We start from the raw sequence: 21,634 nt of genomic DNA on the forward strand, positions 1-21,634 counted from the left end.
AGAATATTACAGAAATATCTTTATGTGATACGTAAACAAGAAGAACCAATACCACTTACAATTACATCAATGAAACCTGATGGTGACGTCCCGAATGTTGACGATAGCACGAAACAAGAAATTTTAGCCGCAATACCACAAATGTATCGTAAGAAAGCCGAACTACTATTCCGTCGTTTAAAACAAGATGACGCAATTACGTGGGATCATAAAGGAACAGTGTACATCAACGATAATAAACTACAGGGATCCAATATTGTAGATTTAATGTGTGATGTGACTCGACCGAGGAAACATTCTAATCCTCAAGGCTGGGAATTGTTTTGCAACTACCTTGCATCGTCAAACACACCTCAAGAATTGATTGGTAATCCACGAAGATTAAACTATATTGTCAAGCATAATAGTACAACAGCATCTGAAGGATCTGCACCACCAAAACCGGCACCTGAATTATTTTCTTCCGGAGAAGAAGAAGAAGAAGAAGATGATGATGTTTTAGAAGTCCGACCAAAAAGAAAACGTATTATTCCACAATGGTCAACGTACAAACCATGAACAAAAAGTTGAAATCCATTTATTACAATCCAGCACATCCTGCATCGTTTTCTACTGCAAAGAAATTATGGCAAGCCACAGGAAAATCTATACCTCTAGCCAAAATAAAACTTTGGTTAAACAAACAACCTACCTACACGTTACACCGTCCTGTGCGTCGTCGTTTCCGTAGAGATTTTTATCTTGTCAACAATATTGATGATCAATGGGAATGTGATTTAAATGATTTACAATCACTTCAAAACTATAATGACAATTACCGCTATATTCTTACAGTGATTGATGTGTTTAGCCGGTACGGGTGGGCTGTACCACTAAAATCAAAAAGTGCCGAGGATATAGTGAATGCATTTGAAATGATTTTCCAGGAGAGGAAACCAATTGTACTACGTAGTGATCAAGGAACTGAATTTACCAACAAGACAGTACAAAAGTTTCTCAGGAAACACAATGTGCAACATGTTACAACAAAGGATCCAGATATTAAAGCCAGCATCGCAGAAAGATTTAATCAGACATTGAAACATCGTATGTGGAAATACTTTACCAAATATCAAACATACAATTACATCAAAGTATTGCCTTCACTTGTAAAAGCATACAATGAAAGTCGGCATTCCAGTATTAAAATGGCACCTGCAAACGTTTCTCAGGACAATTTACTGGAGGTGTGGCATAACTTATACGACAAAAAGCTACAACGTTCAAAACAAGATACGGATTTATCTGTTGGTGATACTGTTCGTATAAGTAAAACAAAACGTATCTTTGACAAGGGTTACCTCGAGAACTGGACTTGGGAAATATTCAGAGTAAAAGCCATTGTACCAAGAAACCCACCAGTGTATCGACTAGAGGATTTAAATCATCAACTCATCGATGGTGTTTTCTACAGAGAAGAATTACAACCAGTGCCGCTCCCTTCGACGTTCCTCATCGATAAAATATTACGTACAAGAACAAAAGGTCGCAGAAAGGAGTATCTCGTCCAGTGGAAAGGATATCCTTCCTCATTCAATTCGTGGATCCCTGCAATTTCATTGAAGAAGAAGAAGAATGGAACCTGATCAAGATTTTTACGTTACACTTCCCAGTAATAGTTCCATGGATTATTTTCCAGAAAATACATTGACTTCATATATTACGAAATTACAACGACGTGTAGAGTTTCGCCAGAAATGGGATGTGGCAATTGTAGAGATTCATTATCCACATTCTTTGCTGAACATTAACAGTAAAAACAATAAAATATATTACAAATCATCAAGTAGTAATGATCAAGAACCGTGGAAGGTTGTAACGATCCCTGTACGCTATTATAACAATATACGGGATCTTATTCATGCAATTAATATACATCATAAAGAAACCAATTTATTTATATCTCATGACGCAACTAATAATATATGCCTCATAAGACATCCCAAAAAGGAAATCCATACTTCTGTACAAATTTCACCAAGTGTTAGTTTAATGCTTGGATTTGAACCAAAAAGTGATTTAAAAGATATGGAAAAGGGACAATATACACCGGATGTACGATTAGGCTTACCATCACAAATGTACGTCTATTGTGACATTATTGAATCTGTCATTGTTGGAGATACAATGGTACCCTTGCTACGAATTGTCAACATGGATCCTGTGAATCATACTTTTGGAAGTCATGCAGTGCAAATCTTTAATCCTGCACATTATGTTCCGGTGGAAAAAATGAATTTTGAGCAAATACAAATCGATATAAGGGATAGCACAGGTCATCCTATGCCATTCACCTTTGGAACGGTGTCTACAAAACTACATTTCCGTCGTCGTCGTCATGACTGATCCGTATTTGCAATACTACCAAAAACAAGCGTTATCCGGTATCGGCAACGTCTATGTGGGAAGTCCCTATCAAGCAGGACATGGCATTGGAAGTTTCCTTGGTGGCTTATTTCGTTCAGTGTTACCACTTGTGAAGCAAGGAGCTAAAACTGTGGGAAAAGAATTATTAAAATCAGGTGCCAATATGATTAATGATGTTGTGATCTCGAATCAACCGCTGGAAGAATCGTTTCATCAACGGATGCAAGAGGCAAAAACAAATTTACAAGAAAAAGCTAAAAATAAGTTGAAAACTATGCTGGGAAGTGGATATCATAAACGAAAATGGGATGACTGCTCTCAGTTTGAGGTTGACCTTCCAACGATCAACAACACCATCAATCCTACAAAGAGACGTAAATTATCACATAAGAAGAAGAAGAAATCATTGGCATCGTCACCAGATATTTTTGATTAATTCAACGATGGCTTTCTTACATCATCAATCCTGTGAATGTGTAAAAAGTGAATTGGACATTTTTTCAACGTTGCCCACGCAAACCAGTGTTCTGGACAATCGTATTATTGGCTACAAACCAATTAGTTCAATAGCTGAAAATTCACCAATAGAATTTGTAGTGAGTGGTAGCAGTGATGAATACATTGATTTGCCACAAACCTTATTGTACATCCAAGCACAAATTGTGAAACCAGATGGTTCCTCCTTCATCAATACGGATAAAGCAATTGCACCTGTCAATGATTTTCTAAATGCTATGTTTAGTGAAGTACAAATCTACTTGAACAATAAACTGATTTCATTTCCGTCACATAATCATCCATATCGTTCGTACCTGGAAAAACTGCTCAATTATAGTGATGGAGCTAAAAATACACATTTACAAACAGCAATGTGGTATCAAGATACGGCTGGTCATATGAACGCAACCACAGGTGAGAACAAAGGATTTCAACAACGCTATGATCTGACAAAACAAAGTATGAAATTCGATATGATTGGACATCTTCATTGTGACATTTTTAATCAAGATAAATTTTTAATTCATGGAGTGGAATTACGTGTGAAACTTATTCCTGCAAAACCAAACTTTTGTCTCATGGCCGGTGAAAGTGGTGTCAATGCAAAAATCAATATTCTAGATGCATCGTTGCAGGTGAAAAAAGTCAGCATCAGCCCTAGTGTTAAATTGGCACACAATAAAATTTTACAATCTACACCGGCAAAGTATCCTCTGACAAGGGTTCAAATGAAATCATTTACCATCCCGAAGGATATACAATCCAAAACTATTGATAACCTGTTTATGGGAACATTGCCAAATCGTATTATTGTAGGATTTACATCGAATGAAGCATCCAGTGGAACTATTACCACCAATCCATTTGAATTTCAACATCTAAACATTAATTTCTTTACATTGTACGTGGATGGAAAAGCTGTACCTTCAAAACCATTGCAACCCAACTTTGAAGAAAATCTCTACATTTCATCGTACCACACATTGTTCTCAGGCTCTGGCATACATTTTACCAATACTGGAAATACAATTTCAAGAGCCGACTACAAGAATGGATATACACTGTTTGTATTTGACCTAACTCCCGATTCTTCTGCTGGAGATTGTCACTATTGGAATTTACAACGACATGGCGCCATCCGATTGGAAGTTCATTTCCAAGAGAAATTAGCAGCACCTGCAAACTGTATTGTGTATGGAGAGTTTTCCTCACTCCTAGAGATCGACCACCAGCGCAACATTATCCTGGACTTTTAAATTACAAGGTACGTATACGTTATGTATCATTTCCATTCACGATGTTGAATACATTACAATTAGCTAGTGCTTTACACGGTAGTCCATTATTCAGAAATCATTTTACCGGGGTATTTGCAAGCGATGAGTTACCCTCACGGATTTCTCTTCCTCTGGCAATCATTGTAAATACAGATCCATCCACAAAACTAGGAAGCCATTGGATTGCAATTTATATTGATCATCGCGGTGTTGGAGAATATTTTGACAGCTATGGCCTTCCTCCTTATGTACCACAACATGTTGCATTCTTAAAACTTCATTGTATGTACTATAAATATAATAATAGCCAAATGCAAAGTCTTGGTTCATCCGTATGTGGCTATTATGCTTATTTTTATTTGTGCTGTAAAGCCCAAGGAAAATCTCTGCGTGAAATTCAATATTTGTTCACAACAGTACCAACGGTTAATGATCGTAGACTGCTGCAATATACCTTCCAGGTAATTTTATCATATTTATCATTGTAAGTGTATTTGTTTAATCATCATCTATTTCTATACTAATCATCTTTTTCCTCGTTCTTTTTTACAGAATTCACAATACGAAGCTTTGCAAACGGGTGCTATGCTGCAAAACATGGAAACAAATCATTACAATCAAGAAGAGGAGGCGGTCTAATGAAGAAACCCAGCTCAATATACAAACATTGTCAATAAGAAAGAAAAAGAAGAAACCAGAAAAATGAATAAAATACAATTTATACTTATTTATGTGTTTTTATTGTCCATTCCATATACAACGTTATCAGATTCTCCTAAAGAACTGTGCGATATAAGACGAGAACCCTGGACAAAGTTTCCACCTAATTCCTAAAGAACATTGACCAGGGACCTCGTCGCGCATCAAAACCAAATCATTGATCACGTGACCGTACTACACCCGAAGGGTACTACCAAATTGAAAGGAGATACCGTCCATACCTTATAACTTTATCAAATAGAATACATTGAGTCAGTAAGCGAACACGTGGTTGTACTTAAAAATTTGAAAATAGGACCACCGAAACATATTGAGGTCCTGTACTATGCTTAAATTGGACAATTTCAGTGGACCCCCATTGCCAAAATTTAAGAAGGGTGCCCATGTCTTATGATAGGATATGGACCCCTTGTAATCATAGGATCTCATCAAAGGGGATAAAATGGACCAAAAAACAAACACGTGGTACAACGTTTATATTTTGGCAATTTTTGTACCCCTAAAAGGGAACGATGTAGACCATCCAAATTTATCATGATACATATTGAGGACCTGTACTATAATACCAAATGTTTAAATTGGGCAATTTCCAAAATTTAAGGGGTGGGCCAAGGTACCCCTCCCGGGGTGCACCAATGTACCTATGTCTTATGATAGATAATGAACCCCTATACATGACCATATAACCATATAAGGTAATAGAACCTCATCAAAGGGGGATAAAATGTACCAAATACCAAACACGTGGTTGTACTAAAATTTTGGCAATTTTGTACCCCTAAAAGGGAACGAGGTGGACCACCCAAATTTATAGTGATCTATATTAGTGTCCTATACTATAATACCAAATGTTTAAATTGGGCAATTTCCAAAATTAAAGGGGTGGGCCGAGGTACCCCTCCCGGGGTGCACAAATGTACCTATGTCTTATGATAGGTAATGGACCCCTATACATGACCATATAATCATATAAGGTAATAGGACCTCATCCAAGGAGATAAATTAGGTCGAAAACCAAACACGTGGTACAACGTATTGCTTACGTTTATAGTTTTGGCAATTTTGTACCCCTAGAAGGGAATGAGGTAGACCACCCAAATTTATCATAATACATATTAGGGTCCTATACTATAATACCAAATGTTTAAATTGGGCAATTTCCAAAATTTAAGGGGTGGGCCAAGGTACCCCTCCCAAATTTTTCAATGGATGCATTAATATACCCATGTCTTATAAAAGGTAATGGACCCCTGTATACGCCCATATAACTATATAGGGTAATAACACCTCATCCAAGGGGATAAATTAGGTCAAAAACCTCCGAAATTTCAATTTTTGGCAATTTTTTACCCATGAAAGGGAACGACATAGACACCCAATACTGATAGAGGTACAAACTATGGTCCTAGGCTACCATACCAAATTTTAGATTTGGCAATTTCCAAAATTTAAGGGGTGGGCCAAGGTACCCCTCCCAAATTTTTCAATGGGTGCATTAATATACCCATGTCTTATGAGAGGTAATGGACCCCTGTATACGCCCATATAACTATATAGGGTAATAACACCTCATCAAAGGGGATAAATTAGGTCAAAAACCTCCGAAATTTGAATTTTTGGCAATTTTTTACCCATAAAAGGGAACGACATAGACCCCCAATACTGATAGAGGTACATACTATGGTCCTAGGCTACCATACCAAATTTTTAGATTTGGCAATTTCCAAAATTTAAGGGGGGTGGTCCTAGGTACCCCTGCCAAAATTTAGGGGGTGGGCCATGGTACCCCTGCCAAAATTTAGAGGGGGTGGTCCTAGGTACCCCTAGGTCATTGACCCCGGGCCAAGGTCATTGACCTTTGACCTATGACGTCACAAAGGTCGGGGTCAAAGTCCAAAGTGAGGCCAAGTGGGGCCCATACTACTAATACATAACACCTCTGGAAAGCCTGTTTCATGCTGAGGAGAATGAACTATAAACAATGGCTCTCTAATGAACAGTGTTGATGCAATAGATATTTCACTGCGAGCCTATGATTTCCTTTATACTAACAGAATTAATGGGCCCCAGGGGCTTACTCCGTTGTCCATGGCATCTAATTTTTTTTATCCATGAACAAATCTTTGTTACGTTTATCGAAAGGACTAGGTTTGAATCGGATGTCCGGATGAGAAGTTCATGTCCTTTCCTTGTGAATTCTTCTGCATGCAATATCTCTATTCTAAAGTCTCAATATATATATCCACCGCATATATACATTTAGAAATAGTCGGTAAAATTTTTAAGAGACCTTAAATTGTGACAACAATGAGTCACCAAAACACCATGCATGTGCCGTAAATGGTCTGTTGGAAGAGCTGCGGTCAACGGAAGATGTCTCAGGATCAATACAAAGGCAGCCGGTTCGAGTCTTTAGAGATTTTTATTATACCCTTTTGTGTTTTGCTTCAACAGTAAGGTAAACAGGACCTTCTATTAACACTTAAAAAGGGGGCACTGTAAATGCAAGAAAACTCTTTAGAAGTGAAATGATTTATACTTTTTTGAAGGGTTTATATAACTTGAAACTTAGTTTAACATCTCATCTCCGAGTGGACTGAAAGATATGAAAAGGACCCGCGGTGGCTCTGTGGTAGAGCGTTCACAACTGGTGCATGGGTTCACCAGCTCGCGCCAAGTGAACTTTGTGGTGCACAAACACCGTGTGCGTGGGTTTTCTCGGGATTCTCCAGAATCCTCCCACTTTCTTCATTTCAATCATTTCTCATTATCACCATTTCCTTTAGCCTAACCGACATAACAGTGGGACATAAAACTTACAGATTTCACTTTGAAAGGCATATAACAGAAACAATTGGTCTCTACTTTGTTAATACAGTGTGTTTGAAAAAGAACTCTCTAGTTTTAATGTATCCTAGAATCTGTACAAAGTGACATACACTACTCTAGTTTGTGATGTTTGATTCATCAACTTTCCTGCAGTTGGCAGGTCTGCTTGACCTTGAGACGGCACCATTGCTGTTTTTTTTTTCCCTCTGTTTCCTGAGTTCAGTCCAGGCAGGCGTGCAGTACAGAGCAAGTCAGCAACAATGTGTACTCCGCAACAGAAAGCGCAGTGTGTTATTTGGCTTCCGAAAACTGAGTCAGTTATAACGGTGCAACGTAATTTTAGACGTCAGTATGGTGGTGAACCACCTATAGCAAAAATATGTACAGTTTTGGGACAGTTACACCTGAAATGTTGTGAATACTGGCGAGAAGTGGAATATCGTCTCGACGTGTGCAGGACCACAAATGGATCCCACGTTCAAGTCTACCAACATCAAACAAAACTTGAAGGATTCTCTTTCGTGATATGTACTCATTGATGTAAGCTTTCATTCATTTCCCAATTAAATTTATACTTAAAACTAGAGAGTTCTTTTTCAAACACTCTGTATTTTATTTTAGAAAAAATGTATTACGCGTTTTCGCTTAATGCCGACGTTTAAAGATTAATAAAGCGGTCTCATCTAGTCTGTGAATTACGTAAGCTCAAAAACTATATAAGACAGGGCACGCATAATTTTTTAATGAATATTTCCTTTAGAACATAATTAGCAACTAGTTTGTCACAGTAGGATATTATAATTTCTAAAGGTAGAGTGAATATTGTATACGAGAGTTTTTAACCCTTTTATTATAAACATGCTAGGATTAGCAACCGCTGTTGTCTTCAAACAGCATCTTATTTGTTTCAAAAATCTACAGAGATTCTTCACACTACAAAGGAATCCGCATTTAAACCATGCAGGTGAAGCATGCACCGAATGCAGGATTGAAGTGAAATTCTCAACGAGCTTTCTAGACCGAAGGTGTCTAACTTGTAATTCAAAAAGGTTTTGAACGGAACAACATTAAATTCCGTTTTCCCGTTGAGAAAAGAACAAGGAGCTAAGCATACCAGAAACACTTTTAAGTACACAGGATCACTTTTACCTATGACGTTGCTCTAAAAACTGACAAAATGACGTAATTATTAGAGTGAAACACTTACCCATGTCTGAGAAGTCATCGACGAGAACGATTTCTTTCAGAAGATGAGGCGGGGAGCGATCAAGCACTGAGTGAACAGTTCTTAGCAACACGGACCAAGCTTCGTTGTGGAAGCAGATGATCACGGAGGTCTGAGGGAGATTTTCGAGGTAACGATTCGGGTCTTTACACCTAGAATGAAAAATCAAACAAAAAGCTCATTAATAAAGTAATTAGCGCATAGTTGTAAATATCTAAATGGAAATACATGTAAAGACAATTTATGCAAAACACGAGAATCATTTCAAGTCTGCCTTTTAATGGTCCTCCTTCCGCTTCTTCACACATGTTTCAAAATAAGTTTTTTTTTTTTTTTAGGCAATTCAGAATATCCAAAATTTACAAAGTAGCCAGTGGCAGATGTAGCCCGGGGCCGGAGTTTTTTTAGTAACAAAAATAATTGAAGCTAGTATTTATATTTTTTTGAAAGTTTATGATAAACATTGCCTTGCATCCTTTATTGGAAAATTTTTGAAACATTAGATATAGTTTGACTTGCAGTTTCTCTCTTACGCACTGTGTAAAACAATACTTCAAGTCCACAGTGTCAATCTCTAACCTAGCCATAATATCCACCGGGAGAGAGTTACGTTGGAAACTTCTGCAGAATCCATGAGAAACTGAAATCAATTTGCAAACAGAGGCAATCGACAAATTAGTTGTTGAATGGATCACAATTATGTGTTCTGTCAGTATGTGTCGGTAGTAAAATATATGAAAGAAATGAAGACAAAAAGAAAAAAAAAGAAAGAAAAGTGTGCTTTTTCATATTTTACACGAGAAGCAAAAATTAATTGTTACAATTTCTTGCTACTCTCTTCAAAATTTTACCGAATAATGGACACTCAGGCCTCTAGCCAGCCCAAAAATGTAGGGGGGGACTGAAGTTAGGGAGGGCCGATCCAACCATAGTATAATTAATTCATCACCGTATTATAGTTCATTTCCAAACCTGCTGTGAAAATTTTAGGGGGGCAGCGAAAATTTAGGGGGGCCTAGATCCCCCTGGATACGGGCCTGGGACAATTCGAGGATAACATTAATAGTGGTGAATTGTTTACTTATATTCAACATTTATTTTCTCCGACAATTTCTCATTTGAATGTTAATTACAATATTTTAGCTTATAAAGCGCAATGTCTTGTAACTAATCTGTTTAGCTACCACACATTTAAATCCTTAAGATTTATTTAACTGCTAATTCGTACTTTATGTCTAACTGTAACTGGTGAAAGAAATGTATTCGTATTTTTTTTATTCCTACTCCGTGTTAATGAAGTGTGTCAACAGATTTCAAATTAAAATGGTATTCGTAAACTCATGATATATATGAACTCATGGTCCGAGTTCTGGCTGCCCCCACATTTTATCTTCCATATCCGCCACTGGAAGCAACCTAAGTAATATTTGCAAAATGCAACTAAAAGAACCAATAAAAGTTTTTTTTTTTTTTTTTTTTTTAGGCGAGCAACTTCAGTGCACAATGTCCTGGCTGATGACGTAATCATGTTTCCCAGTTCTCTGATAGGCGAGATGATTTGGTGTGAAGAGACCTATACTATGAGTGTTTTGTCTGTGCACCCGCCAATTCCACTGGATTGAGGACCCGGTGATGGTCCGAAACTTACGTTAACAGTGGGACTTATTCATCATAACTTAGGTGTTGAAAAACGAAGTAAAAAACAAATACTGATACTCAAATTGAACTTTATGTCTCGTAAATCATAGAAGAGAGACTTCTAATACAAGATAAATGTCGCAGTTCGCTACCTCCACTATTACTTGCCTAATTGCATGAAGCTTGGGGGAGGGATATACAAAAGAAATATTAAATATAGCCAACTAGAGCTTTTAATAAGTATTATTTTAACCTACAATATACAGGACGGAACTTAAATACCCTTGTCAATTCTGTATTCAGTTTCTCTGTAATAAACAACAAGTATCTTTTACAAACAAGGTTAACCCTGGAAAATCAGAATCAACAAGCTATTCATTCTGTATTAAAACTGAGTTTTCTCTGAATGTGTATATAATAAAGCATATAATAAAGGATAAAAAGTATCATTGTTTACAATGAAATCAGAAAATCCGTTGTTTCTACAAAAGAAAGTCGTATGTTTAAAGAGTAACTTGTTATAAGTTTAATGGAAGTTGCACAATCTTAAGCACTTTGGCAGTGCGAGGAGGAAGATCTAACGGCCTTTATTGCTTCCTCCGGGCAATAAACCAAGTGCTCAACAAAGATTATTTCCATTTCCTTTAGCACCCTACTCCTTCCACGAGTAGTAGAAAGCAGGAAATGGAGGAAGAAAGAGTTAGGAAAGTGAATGAGAAGAAAAGTGGTAAAAAAGAAACTAAGATATTGTCGAAAACCCCCGACGGACGACGAAGAAAAATTTCCCTGTTTTTACAGCCCGCGCGGGGTGAAGTGAAATGTTGACAGGTTTTTTTTTCTTTCTTTTTTTTTTTTAGCTGTCGAGTGTGAGAACTTGGAAGGAGTGCTACTCTCCCCTCCCCTACACTTCACAAGTTTCACCATCCACAATTTCGATAGTGTAATCGACCCAGAAGCAGCGAAAGAAGAAAAAAAAGGAAAAAACAAGTTGAAGAGAAATGTTTGTGTACTAGAAGCAATCAGGACGCGGTAACTCAGGCGCGAGAAAAGGCCAATCAACGAACAGATTGCTCTCTCGCACACCCAATAAAACTTGGAGATTCTCACCAATGACGGGAAATTACTGGATTAAAATTAGTACGCGCCGTTTAACCCATAAATTGGACAGGACAATATTCCACTCTCTCCTACATCTTTTCCCTCGGTTGCGAGGACTTTATTACTATTATTGTTGCAACATTTCACCGTATCAGTAAAGACAATGTTCGAATTTGACCAAGACTGTCATTTGTTGACTTAAGAGCAGATATTTAAAAAATAAAAGAGCTTCGTACTATATTTCAATACACAGTCAACCACCAAAAATATATTTCATCATATGCTGTAAGCCAGTATTTCTTAAACTTTTTTCAAATGAGAACCACTTTCATTAGACAGAATATCCTACAGACCACACCCTACTTCTTCGAAAACAAGATTATTATAATCGTAAATTATAAAATCATAAATAAATAAAGCAAAAAGAAATAGTAAAGACACGATTTAAATCATTTGATATCTTGCTAATAAAACAGCCTCACCTCAAAGTCGAAGAGGAAGAAAGAAATAACGAAAAAAATAATAGAGAGAAAAAAGGCAGAGGTACGTTGTGTCTGCCATAAGGCTAGGCTAACGAGGATGCGTTTCCGATGCGTTACCCTCCGCAGTGAACACGATCTACGTGGCTACTTGATAAATTTACTTTCGCTAGGGTTATAAATCATACTCAGTAAGGGATTCCAGGTGTTTTTTTTGTTTTTTTTTATTTCCCGCGCCGGAACGTAGAATCAGACTGACCTGCTTCAGTTGGTTTCTTGTGAGAAGACATGAAGGTCTTGCTAAAATCCCCTTGCCTGACAACAAATCTTTCCTTTTTTCCCCTTTTTTAAACCTCTTTTACTGATTCCGAAACAGCAGGTGGCCTGTTGTTCCGAAACGCACCAAATACGCGCGAATAGACGTATTCTGCGCGTTTTTACTGCTTTCGTGTTTGCAGCATATTGTGATTAGCCATCAACATTTAAATACATGATCAGCGTATTCCAAGCGTACGCAAGAGCCACAAAAAACGCGTTGCGAACACATCGTTGAGCCGTAGCCTAAATAAGACCGAAACAATCGGCAATATCATAAAGTGATGGACATTCAAAAAAAAATAAAGAAAAAATAAAAGAAAAAGAAAGAAAAAAGTTCTAGTTGCAATTTCGTGAGACACACGTGAATCTTTATAGAGCAAAACGATTAGTAGATAATTTATACGTGCTCTGCTCGTTTTGCGTCCATACGTTTATTTTACGAATATAAAACATAGGGAATCGCATTCTTCTATTGAGAGCTAGGAATAATTTTGAGTAAAAACAAAGGAGCTTCAGGATCTTGTATGGAAAGTCTCGAGATGTAATTTCGCGTAGCATGTGCGTCTATTCTCGGAAGAGATCAAACTCGTAAAGCTTCACGTATAATTATTCCCGAGGGATAGTTCGCTGGTGCTCAAGGTATTAGTGGTAATTAGCTACGCAAGAGAGAGAGAGAGAGAAGCGATTAGATAAGCTCTCATCTTTCTTTTGCTGATATTTTCATTCCCTTCATCAAGAGAAAAAGAGCAAATATACTTCGTTCACCGAACGAAACTCCTGTGTGTGACAAGCACATAAATTTCAGTCAGAAGAGAAGAGCAGCTAAACATTTGTGAGTAATTAAAAAAAGAAACATACACACGCGAGAGAGAGAGAAGTTGGGTGCTTATGATAAAGCTTGGCAATAAACACGAGTTCAATCTTCTCGTTTGGTAAATGAACTGTTTATTTGCTTAATAAAGCAAAAGTAGGCCAAAGAGTTTAGGCAGGTTCAAACTCGTTTGCACCCACTGATAACAGTGTTACTGTAATTAGCAGCCAGCCTTCTCCCTTCCCGAATCCAGAACGTTGACTTGGGAACCACTCTTGAAGACGAGAAACAGCGGAAATTACTTAATCGATATATTGAACACGACCCGATTAAAAAGCACATTGCAAAGAAAAAGAATAGACATATATTTCTCTCTCTCTCTCAGCTTCATTCTTACAAAACAGAATCCTCATGGAAACGCCGTGTAAAGACTGAGTGCGTATTTAAGTTGAAATTAGAAACCGTTTTATATTTCAGTGCACTCTATTGGAAAGTCTTTGATCAACGAGGTGTATAACCGTAAAATTGGCTGCCCCCGGGGCTCATTAGGATTTATACGCAAAGGCGCTGTTTACTTTGAAAAGCAAGACCTGCTCCTAACGAACTATATAAACAGCCGGTAGCAGATAAACCTCAAACACAAGAAATACTATAATTTAGATCTCTGTGCTGTGCACCATAAGAACTAAAGAAACGAATAAAATTCTCTTAGCGTTATATTAATGTGTATCCTATCATCTGGTCTGGCTTAGGTGTTTGCTGGGATGTACGTAATCAAAACCTTCATCACTTAAATCCTCAGAGATTTCCTCAGACGAAATATAAAAGTTTGTTTGCTTTAATTATTCGATCACATTACAAACAATATTTATTATTTATTAGACAAGTTCAAAATATATGGCATTTATTTTAAAATCGTAAAACCTCTAAGGGAACAAGTATTTGAATCACCATTGGTAGGCCTATTCTGTCATTATTGATGAGTCACCTGCCGCAACCAAGGAAACTTGTATGCACCACGATTCTAAACTAAGCTCTTCGTCTTGGGTGTCCCGACAAAACGTACCACTTGAATTTTCGCGACAAAACGTACCACTTTTGACGACCTGTCATAAATGACAACCTGTCATGGATTAATTAAAGCATTTCTGGTATTTATTCCACGACAAAACGCACCACTTATATAAATTACAACCTGTCTTGGACTAATTAAAATATTTCGGATATTTAATCCGCGACAAAACGTACCACTTCAAGCATTTTTTTTCAGCCTGTTCACGGATTATTCTCCAGATCGAACAAACTTCTTTTAAAGGTTCTGTACTTGACAAACCTAACATTAAACACGTTTATCAGCGAGTAAGAGAACACGAGTCTTCCAAAATACATTAGACCAATGTGGGTGCTTACATATCTAACAACAGAGAGCATAATGTTAAGAAACTACTTCCTCATGAACAGGTAAAACAACGGCAGTATAAGGTTGAGAAGAACAGACAGGTAATGTATCGAGTTGTCAAAGTGCAGAAACTCATTGGTAAAAGAGGGCTCATTTACAGAGGAAATGTATCAGCCTATAAACTGAAAGACACAGCTATAGATCATGGAAACTTTTTGGATATTGTTCCTTTCTTAAGCAAATTTGATCTTCCGCTTAAAAGTAATTTAGATAAGCGAGAAGAGTCATATACGAGGGAGTAATCAGGATAGTGGTCGTATAACTTTTACTAAACACGGTGAATTATGTTTTGAATGCTATCAACACACTTATCAGAGAAGATATTTCGAAAGAAGTCTCTCAAGTTTCAATATTTTCTGTTCTGTTAGACACTACTCAAGATATACTAGTTTCAGGCCAGTGCTCTGTTGTTTTACGGTATGTTGTTAAAATGGTTGTTAAACAAAGTATTGTTGTCATTGTAAAATGCATATCTACCACAGGCCAGTGTCCTTGCGGTTTACTGCTGGAAATTCTGCAGAAGTTGAACCTTGATATTAAGAAGTGTATTGGAAATCCAACCAATGGCTCAAGTAACATTTGAATTTTTTACAATTCACCTATGATCAGTTACACTTGTGATTCAGTTGATTTTGAGTTTAACGGCCCTTTTAGCAGCGAGGCTATATGAGACGAGACATACTGATTTACGGGAAATCCGAAGCACGTGAGCTCCCGCCAGGAATCGAACCCAGGTCTTCCACGACAAAGGCGCATACGCTAACCGCTTAACCACTAAGAAACTCAGTTACACGTGTGGTGTTACGCTCATATACTCAATCATGTCATATGTGATCTGACAAAAAATTGCATGGATTCTGTGTCATTGTTCTGCTGAATGACTGTGCGATATTTATGCTTGAGTCTTATCAGCGAATGGACATTTGGAAGATCAAAATGTTAAAGGCGTCTTACAGTTATTGCGGAAACAAGATGGTAGAAAACACACTGTTTTTCAGAAAAAGTTTGGTCATTTTTCGAACCCAGAAAGTGCTTTGTATATAGAGTTGACCATAATAAAGAAAATTGCTTCTACAGAAAATATCAAACCAAAAGCTAGGTGTAAAGCGAAAGGATATATAAAAGATCTTCTCAAGTTCAAAACAACTCGGACAGCACGAATGTTCCTTAAGATATTTCAAGTGACGATCTCTCTGTCAAACTATCTCCAAATAGAGGGTGCTGCTAGTGTAGTCCTATCGGATGGTGCAGACTACTCTGTTCCAAGTGAAAGAGTAGAGAGATGACTTTGAATCCGTTAAGAATGCAGCATTAAGCCTTGCAGAATGGGCCAATAACAAATTTGAAAACTTAGAACGTGACTTTTTTCTATTGACCTGTCGACAATTCGCCTTCAGAGATGGACAAAGATTTTCCTGTGCTGTGGATGAAGCTGCTTCTATCCAATGACCAGGTACTGCGTGGAAGCATTCAACACAATATTGTTCATGGTAGTTTTGAGTATTTCTTCAAGATTCAAGAAGCAATGAACTTTATGGATTATTTGGACCCTAGACACTTCAACCAAGTAAAGTAACAGAACTTCCAGACGTGCCTTTCGATAAACTTACATATTTTCTGAAAAACTTCAGTTAAGAATTTCCAAGGATACTATAAATGTATTCTCTTGGACTTTTGAAGGACGTGGATATCCTTGAAAGTCAGTTTTGATGACGAGCACAACCGAGAAAAAATGACTGTGCTGATGGTGCAAGTGATACAGAATTAGGAGAAAATACATTTGTTTACAAGGAAAGCGAATGCAAAACGTGTTGCAAAATTGTCCAGTGCTGCTTTTTAATTTTGCAGAATTGTAAATTTTGCAGTAATACTTATCCAGGTTTCCAGCATACAAATTTTTATTGACTTGTCCGTAACTCAGGTAACATGTGAAAGAAATTTTTCAAAACTGAAATAAACTGAAATACATTAAAAATAGGCTAACGAGTACCATGTCTCAGGAACATTTGAAAACATTTATGTTGATGTCTATTGAAAAAGATTTATTAAAAAATATTTCGAATACAAAAGTGATAGATACAGTAGCATCAAAAACTAGTACACTAAAACATCTGCTAATTTTGTAATATAGTATACGTTCTCCTTGAACTTCATATAATATTATGAACAATTCAGAATAATATACTGATGAAAGAATATCAGGTTTTAATTGTCAATTGTTAATACTATTGACTTACTGTAGAAAGAAAACTGTGCAATTGATTTGTGACATTGAGATGCTGGTGGCCCTTGTGGGAGAAAGCGCCCGCGTCTCTCTAATAATGCCTATCCGTCTCTGGTCCAAATCCTGGATAAAGTGTGATGGAAATCAGCAAATATTCAAATATTGCATATGCAAGATTCTTGCTGGTCGTGGTCTGGCGAAAATCTTGCAGGTATGGTCTTAGTCTTAGTCGTAGTCTTGGTCTTGCATCGGTACTTTTCTCAGCACCAATCTGTTCAACTTACCCTGGCCCCTTCTTATTTTGGCCGATATATATATATATATATATATACTTATATACCGTCCTATCAAGTGGTACGTTTTGTCGCCTGACATTATTTGATGGCTGATTGGAAGACTCTTCGCAAGTAGCCCTCCAGGCAAGTGGTACGTTTTGTCGCTTGTCATTATTTAAAGTGATTTTAGAAAACCCTTCACAAGCAGCCCTCAGGGTAAGTGGTACGTTTTGTCGCTAGTACGTTTTGTCGCGTATTCTTCGTCTTGATGTATTTCTGTGTTTATTATAATTAACCCTTTGTGACCGTGTGATTTCATTTTGTATCACAAGCTTTCTTGACTTTCATAGCGCATATATCGTGCCGTATGATTCCAAGTTGTATCATACGTTGCAATTATAGTGTCCTGGTAATATATAATTTTGAGGAAAAAAATGGATTTTCTTACTTCGTTAGACTTCAACATATAATCCATTGAAATAAAAAAAAAAAAAATCCTACATTTCCAAAAATTAATTCAGGTCAGAAAGGGTGAAGTATTCTATCTTTTGACAGGTTGTGGGACTAATGAGGCATATTTTATTTATATATATATAGGTTTAGGCTTAGAAACATCTCTCTCTTCTAAATCCCAATATTTTCTTATATTTCTCAAATCACCGAACAGTTTTCTTCTTCTTCCTCTTCCTCGCTTTCCTTCTATGGCGGTATGAAGAAGACAATTTCTTCGCAAGATGTGCCCAATTCAAATGGCTTTTCTACGAAGGAGGTGGCTAGAAACGTCCTCTTCTCTCCTATCCCTTTTAAAACGTCTTCGTTTGTTACTCTTTCTGTCCATTTTATCTTCTCCATCTTCCTCCAACAACACACTTCGAAGCTCTCTAAATATTTCTTCTCTACCATCCGTAATGTCCAAACTTCTGAATCATCAAGTCCAATGTTCCACATATAGCAATTTCTTCCTTAGTCCAATATTAAGGCTGCTAGTTAAGAGTAAAGCTGCTTGTTGAATTCTTCTTTGGCTATGGTAATTCTCGACCTGATCTCTTTGGTGCAGTACGCGTCTTTCGTCAAAATACTTCCCAGATATTTGAAATGGTCAATCTCTTCGAGTACTCTTTGTTTTACTCTGACCCATAAGGGCGTATTTCCACGGAATATTTTCATGACTTCCGACATTTTGATGTTGATTTCCATTCTATATAGTTTCCCAATGTCAAGTATTTTGTTAATCATCTCCTGTAATCGTTCTTCGGTCCTATAATAACAGTATCATCTGCATTCTGATCTTGTTAATGATCTACCCTCCAACCTTGAAATCTCCAATTTCCATTAATGCTTCCTTCATTAAGCATTCACTATAAATATCGAAATGTCGGTGGCTCAGTGGTAGAGCGTTCACCTCCGGTGCTTGCGGTTCCCGGTTCGATTCTAGCTCGAGCCGTGTGAACTCTGTGGTGTACAAACAGCGCGCTCGTGGGTTTTCTCGGGGGTTCTCCCGTTTCTTCCCACTTTCTTCATTCTACCATTTTATTCATTTCTCATCATCACCGTCTCCTTTAGCCTAACCGGCATAAGCGTGGGACGTAAAACTTAAAGATTTTATTTCATTTTTCCACAGTCTTAAGAGTATATGTATTCCAGGAAGATGTTCGGTATTTCCAAAGTTGACAACTGTAAACTTGTGACCAAGTGATTGTTATTAGGATCACGCCAGTAGGCCTTATAATATTGAACTGTTAATACGTCTGTCCCTTACTCCACATGATAACTCTTGAAGGAAAGCTTTTTTATTAAAAAAATATATATATATGTTTTGTTGCAATACAGCTAGATTGATTATCTCTGCAGAATTCGTTAAAGGAGTGAATCCGTTAACATCTTAACGACTAACGGTGACTTACGACCGTCCGTCAGTCCACACTATAACTCTTGAACAAAAAGGAATTGTTGAATTTTGTTTGTTGCAGTAAGTATTTGGTCTAGGAATTAATTCGTGCGGTTTTTAATAAAAATTGAAGCTTTATTTCAAAAACAAAGTAAATGAATACGTTAACAAAAATATTGTCCATCGCTAGCCACTACTTTCTCCCATCTTTCAGGCAATTTACGGATTCCGTGTCGAAAGAATTCCTCATCTTTTGACGCAATCTAATCAAAGATCCATTTTTCGATATTTTCTGAAGAAGTGAACCGCTGTCCAATCAAATCGTTATTCATGCAATCGATCAAGTAGTAGTCAGACGGAGCAGTGTCTGGTGAATATCGCGGGTGGAGTAACACTTTCCATCCGACATTTTCCAAATAGGTTTTGACCGGTTTTGCGACATGTGGTCGAGCGTTATCATCTTGATAAATAAGTTTATTATGCCTGTTATTCCATTCTGGTCGTTTTCAGGCCAGAGCTTGCTTCAAACGCATTAATTGTTGTCGATAGCGGTGTCCTTTAATAGTTTCACCAAGTTTCAGAAGTTCATAGTACACCACACGTTTCAAATCCCACCATATATACAGCATAACCTTTGCACAATGAATATCTCGTTTCGGTTGTGAAGGACCTGGTTCACCTTGCTTCACCCAGGCCTTTTTTCGTTTAGGATTCTCGTAATGAATCCACTTCTCATCACCAGTTACAATTCGATGCAAAAATCCCTTCCTTTTCTGTCTTTGAAGCAGCAATTCGCAAACGGTTTTTCCTCTTTCAACGTCTTTCTTTTCAATTCATGTGAAACCCAATAAGACATCTTTTGAATCATTCCTATGGCTTTGAGACGTTTGGAAACTGTTTTTTGCTCAACTCCAAATGCTTCTGCAAGTTCGTCCTGCGTTTGACACGAATCCTGATCAAGCAATGCTCTCAATTCTTCATCTTCAAATTCTTTTGGCTGTCCAAATTGCTTTTGGTCTTCCAAGCTGAAATCACCACCTTTAAACCGTGCAAACCACTTCTGACACGTTCGCTCAGCTAGAACATGGTCACCAAACACTTCCACTAAAATATGATGACTTGCGGTAGCACTTTTCTTGATGTTAAAGCAGTGAAGAATAACTCCCCGCAAAAACACTTTATCAGGCACAAAATGCGCCATTTTCATTTGAAGAAAAAATGTTGTTGTTTCCGCTTCAAGCAACTGACATATACTAAACAAGATGCTCAATGACAGTAGTTTTCAACGCATGTTTGGATCAACGAAACTATGGGACAATAAGCTAGTTACGCCATCTTTTGTAAAACCGCACGAATTAATTCCTAGACCAAATAGCTAGAGTGATTGTGTCCGGCGAAGTCGATAATGGAATCAATCTGTCAAGATCTTAACAGGTAACCGTGACTTTAACGGTAGATATCAAATTTTCTATTACTAAAACTACAATAGTAGAAGTTATACATTTTGAAAAATGGCAACAAACTTTCTCCAATGGTTGCCATCTACCGGATGAAATTGAAACTTCTACTGCGTGAACCTATTTATTGTCTAGCGGCGTATATTGAGCATTTTACTTGACGTCCTCCTCTTCTAAAAAGTTGACTGAATTAATTATATATGTTGCAGCTGTTTCTTTCGCAACATAAGACCTTCAATTATATATCTCGTGTAAAAGTGACACATCTAAACTTTACTTCAGAAAGAGCGATAAATGATATTTCCGCATTGTTGCCATTCGTTTACTCTTTCCTTAAGTTAAAGAAGCTCCCAAAACGTTCGACAGAATCTTGTAAGCAAGTAGCATCGCAGGATAATCTACAAGTATCTGCATCCTCCATTCCATCATTAAGGATAACAACGCAGTTCACTGTGTACACCAGTAGTGTCTCCACAGTGATTCTAACATTATCCCTGCTACAAGGAACTAATGAGCTCGCATGGATTCATGGAAAGGCATCCGACGATAAGATGATTCACAAGCGTCAATACACCAATCACAAAAAAAAAAAAAAAAAAAAAAAAAAGTAAATATACCGTCCCCATGGTAAAGAAAATCGCAAATTCTAGTTTGCAAACACAAAAAGTATTGTTTATTTACAGTTATTTTCTAGATACCTTAGTATTCATTAAGAAATATATCAGTGTTTTTTTCAATAGATTCATTGCCACAAAAAGTAGCGAGTGCGGTGAGGAAATCTTGAAACAAACGGATTCATTAGCAGCACAGCCGCAGAAGACACGTGCGGACGTCAGTCAATAAACATCCGTGCAGAATATTTTCAACGAACTTAAAAAGTTCGTTAATGAATTCTCTATGTATGTGTGTGTGTTTGTTATTTGCGATTTTTTTTCTAATTCTGAGCCCTCCATTCGATAGAACACCAAAAAATATCTGAGAATGTGATGAGATTTTTCGCGTCACTTTTACCGTTTCCGGGATATTGCCAAA

The 21,634-nt window shown here is 37.3% G+C and overlaps 1 protein-coding gene across 10 annotated transcripts in view; it reads right to left on the bottom strand.

Moving 5' to 3' along the window:
- Pgant9 (polypeptide N-acetylgalactosaminyltransferase 9) overlaps nucleotides 1–21,634 on the bottom strand; it is a 925,839-nt gene that overhangs the window by 222,101 nt on the left and 682,104 nt on the right. For all 10 annotated transcript variants that reach the window (XM_081741029.1, XM_081741028.1, XM_081741019.1 and 7 more), the window contains one exon: nucleotides 8,938–9,107. In XM_081741029.1, the coding sequence (XP_081597155.1) occupies nucleotides 8,938–9,107 (170 nt within the window). The remainder of the gene's footprint in view (nucleotides 1–8,937; nucleotides 9,108–21,634) is intronic.

The sequence above is a fragment of the Thermobia domestica genome, chromosome 15, assembly GCF_964235325.1.
Source record: "Thermobia domestica chromosome 15, izTheDome1.hap1.1, whole genome shotgun sequence".
NCBI lineage: Eukaryota > Metazoa > Arthropoda > Insecta > Zygentoma > Lepismatidae > Thermobia > Thermobia domestica.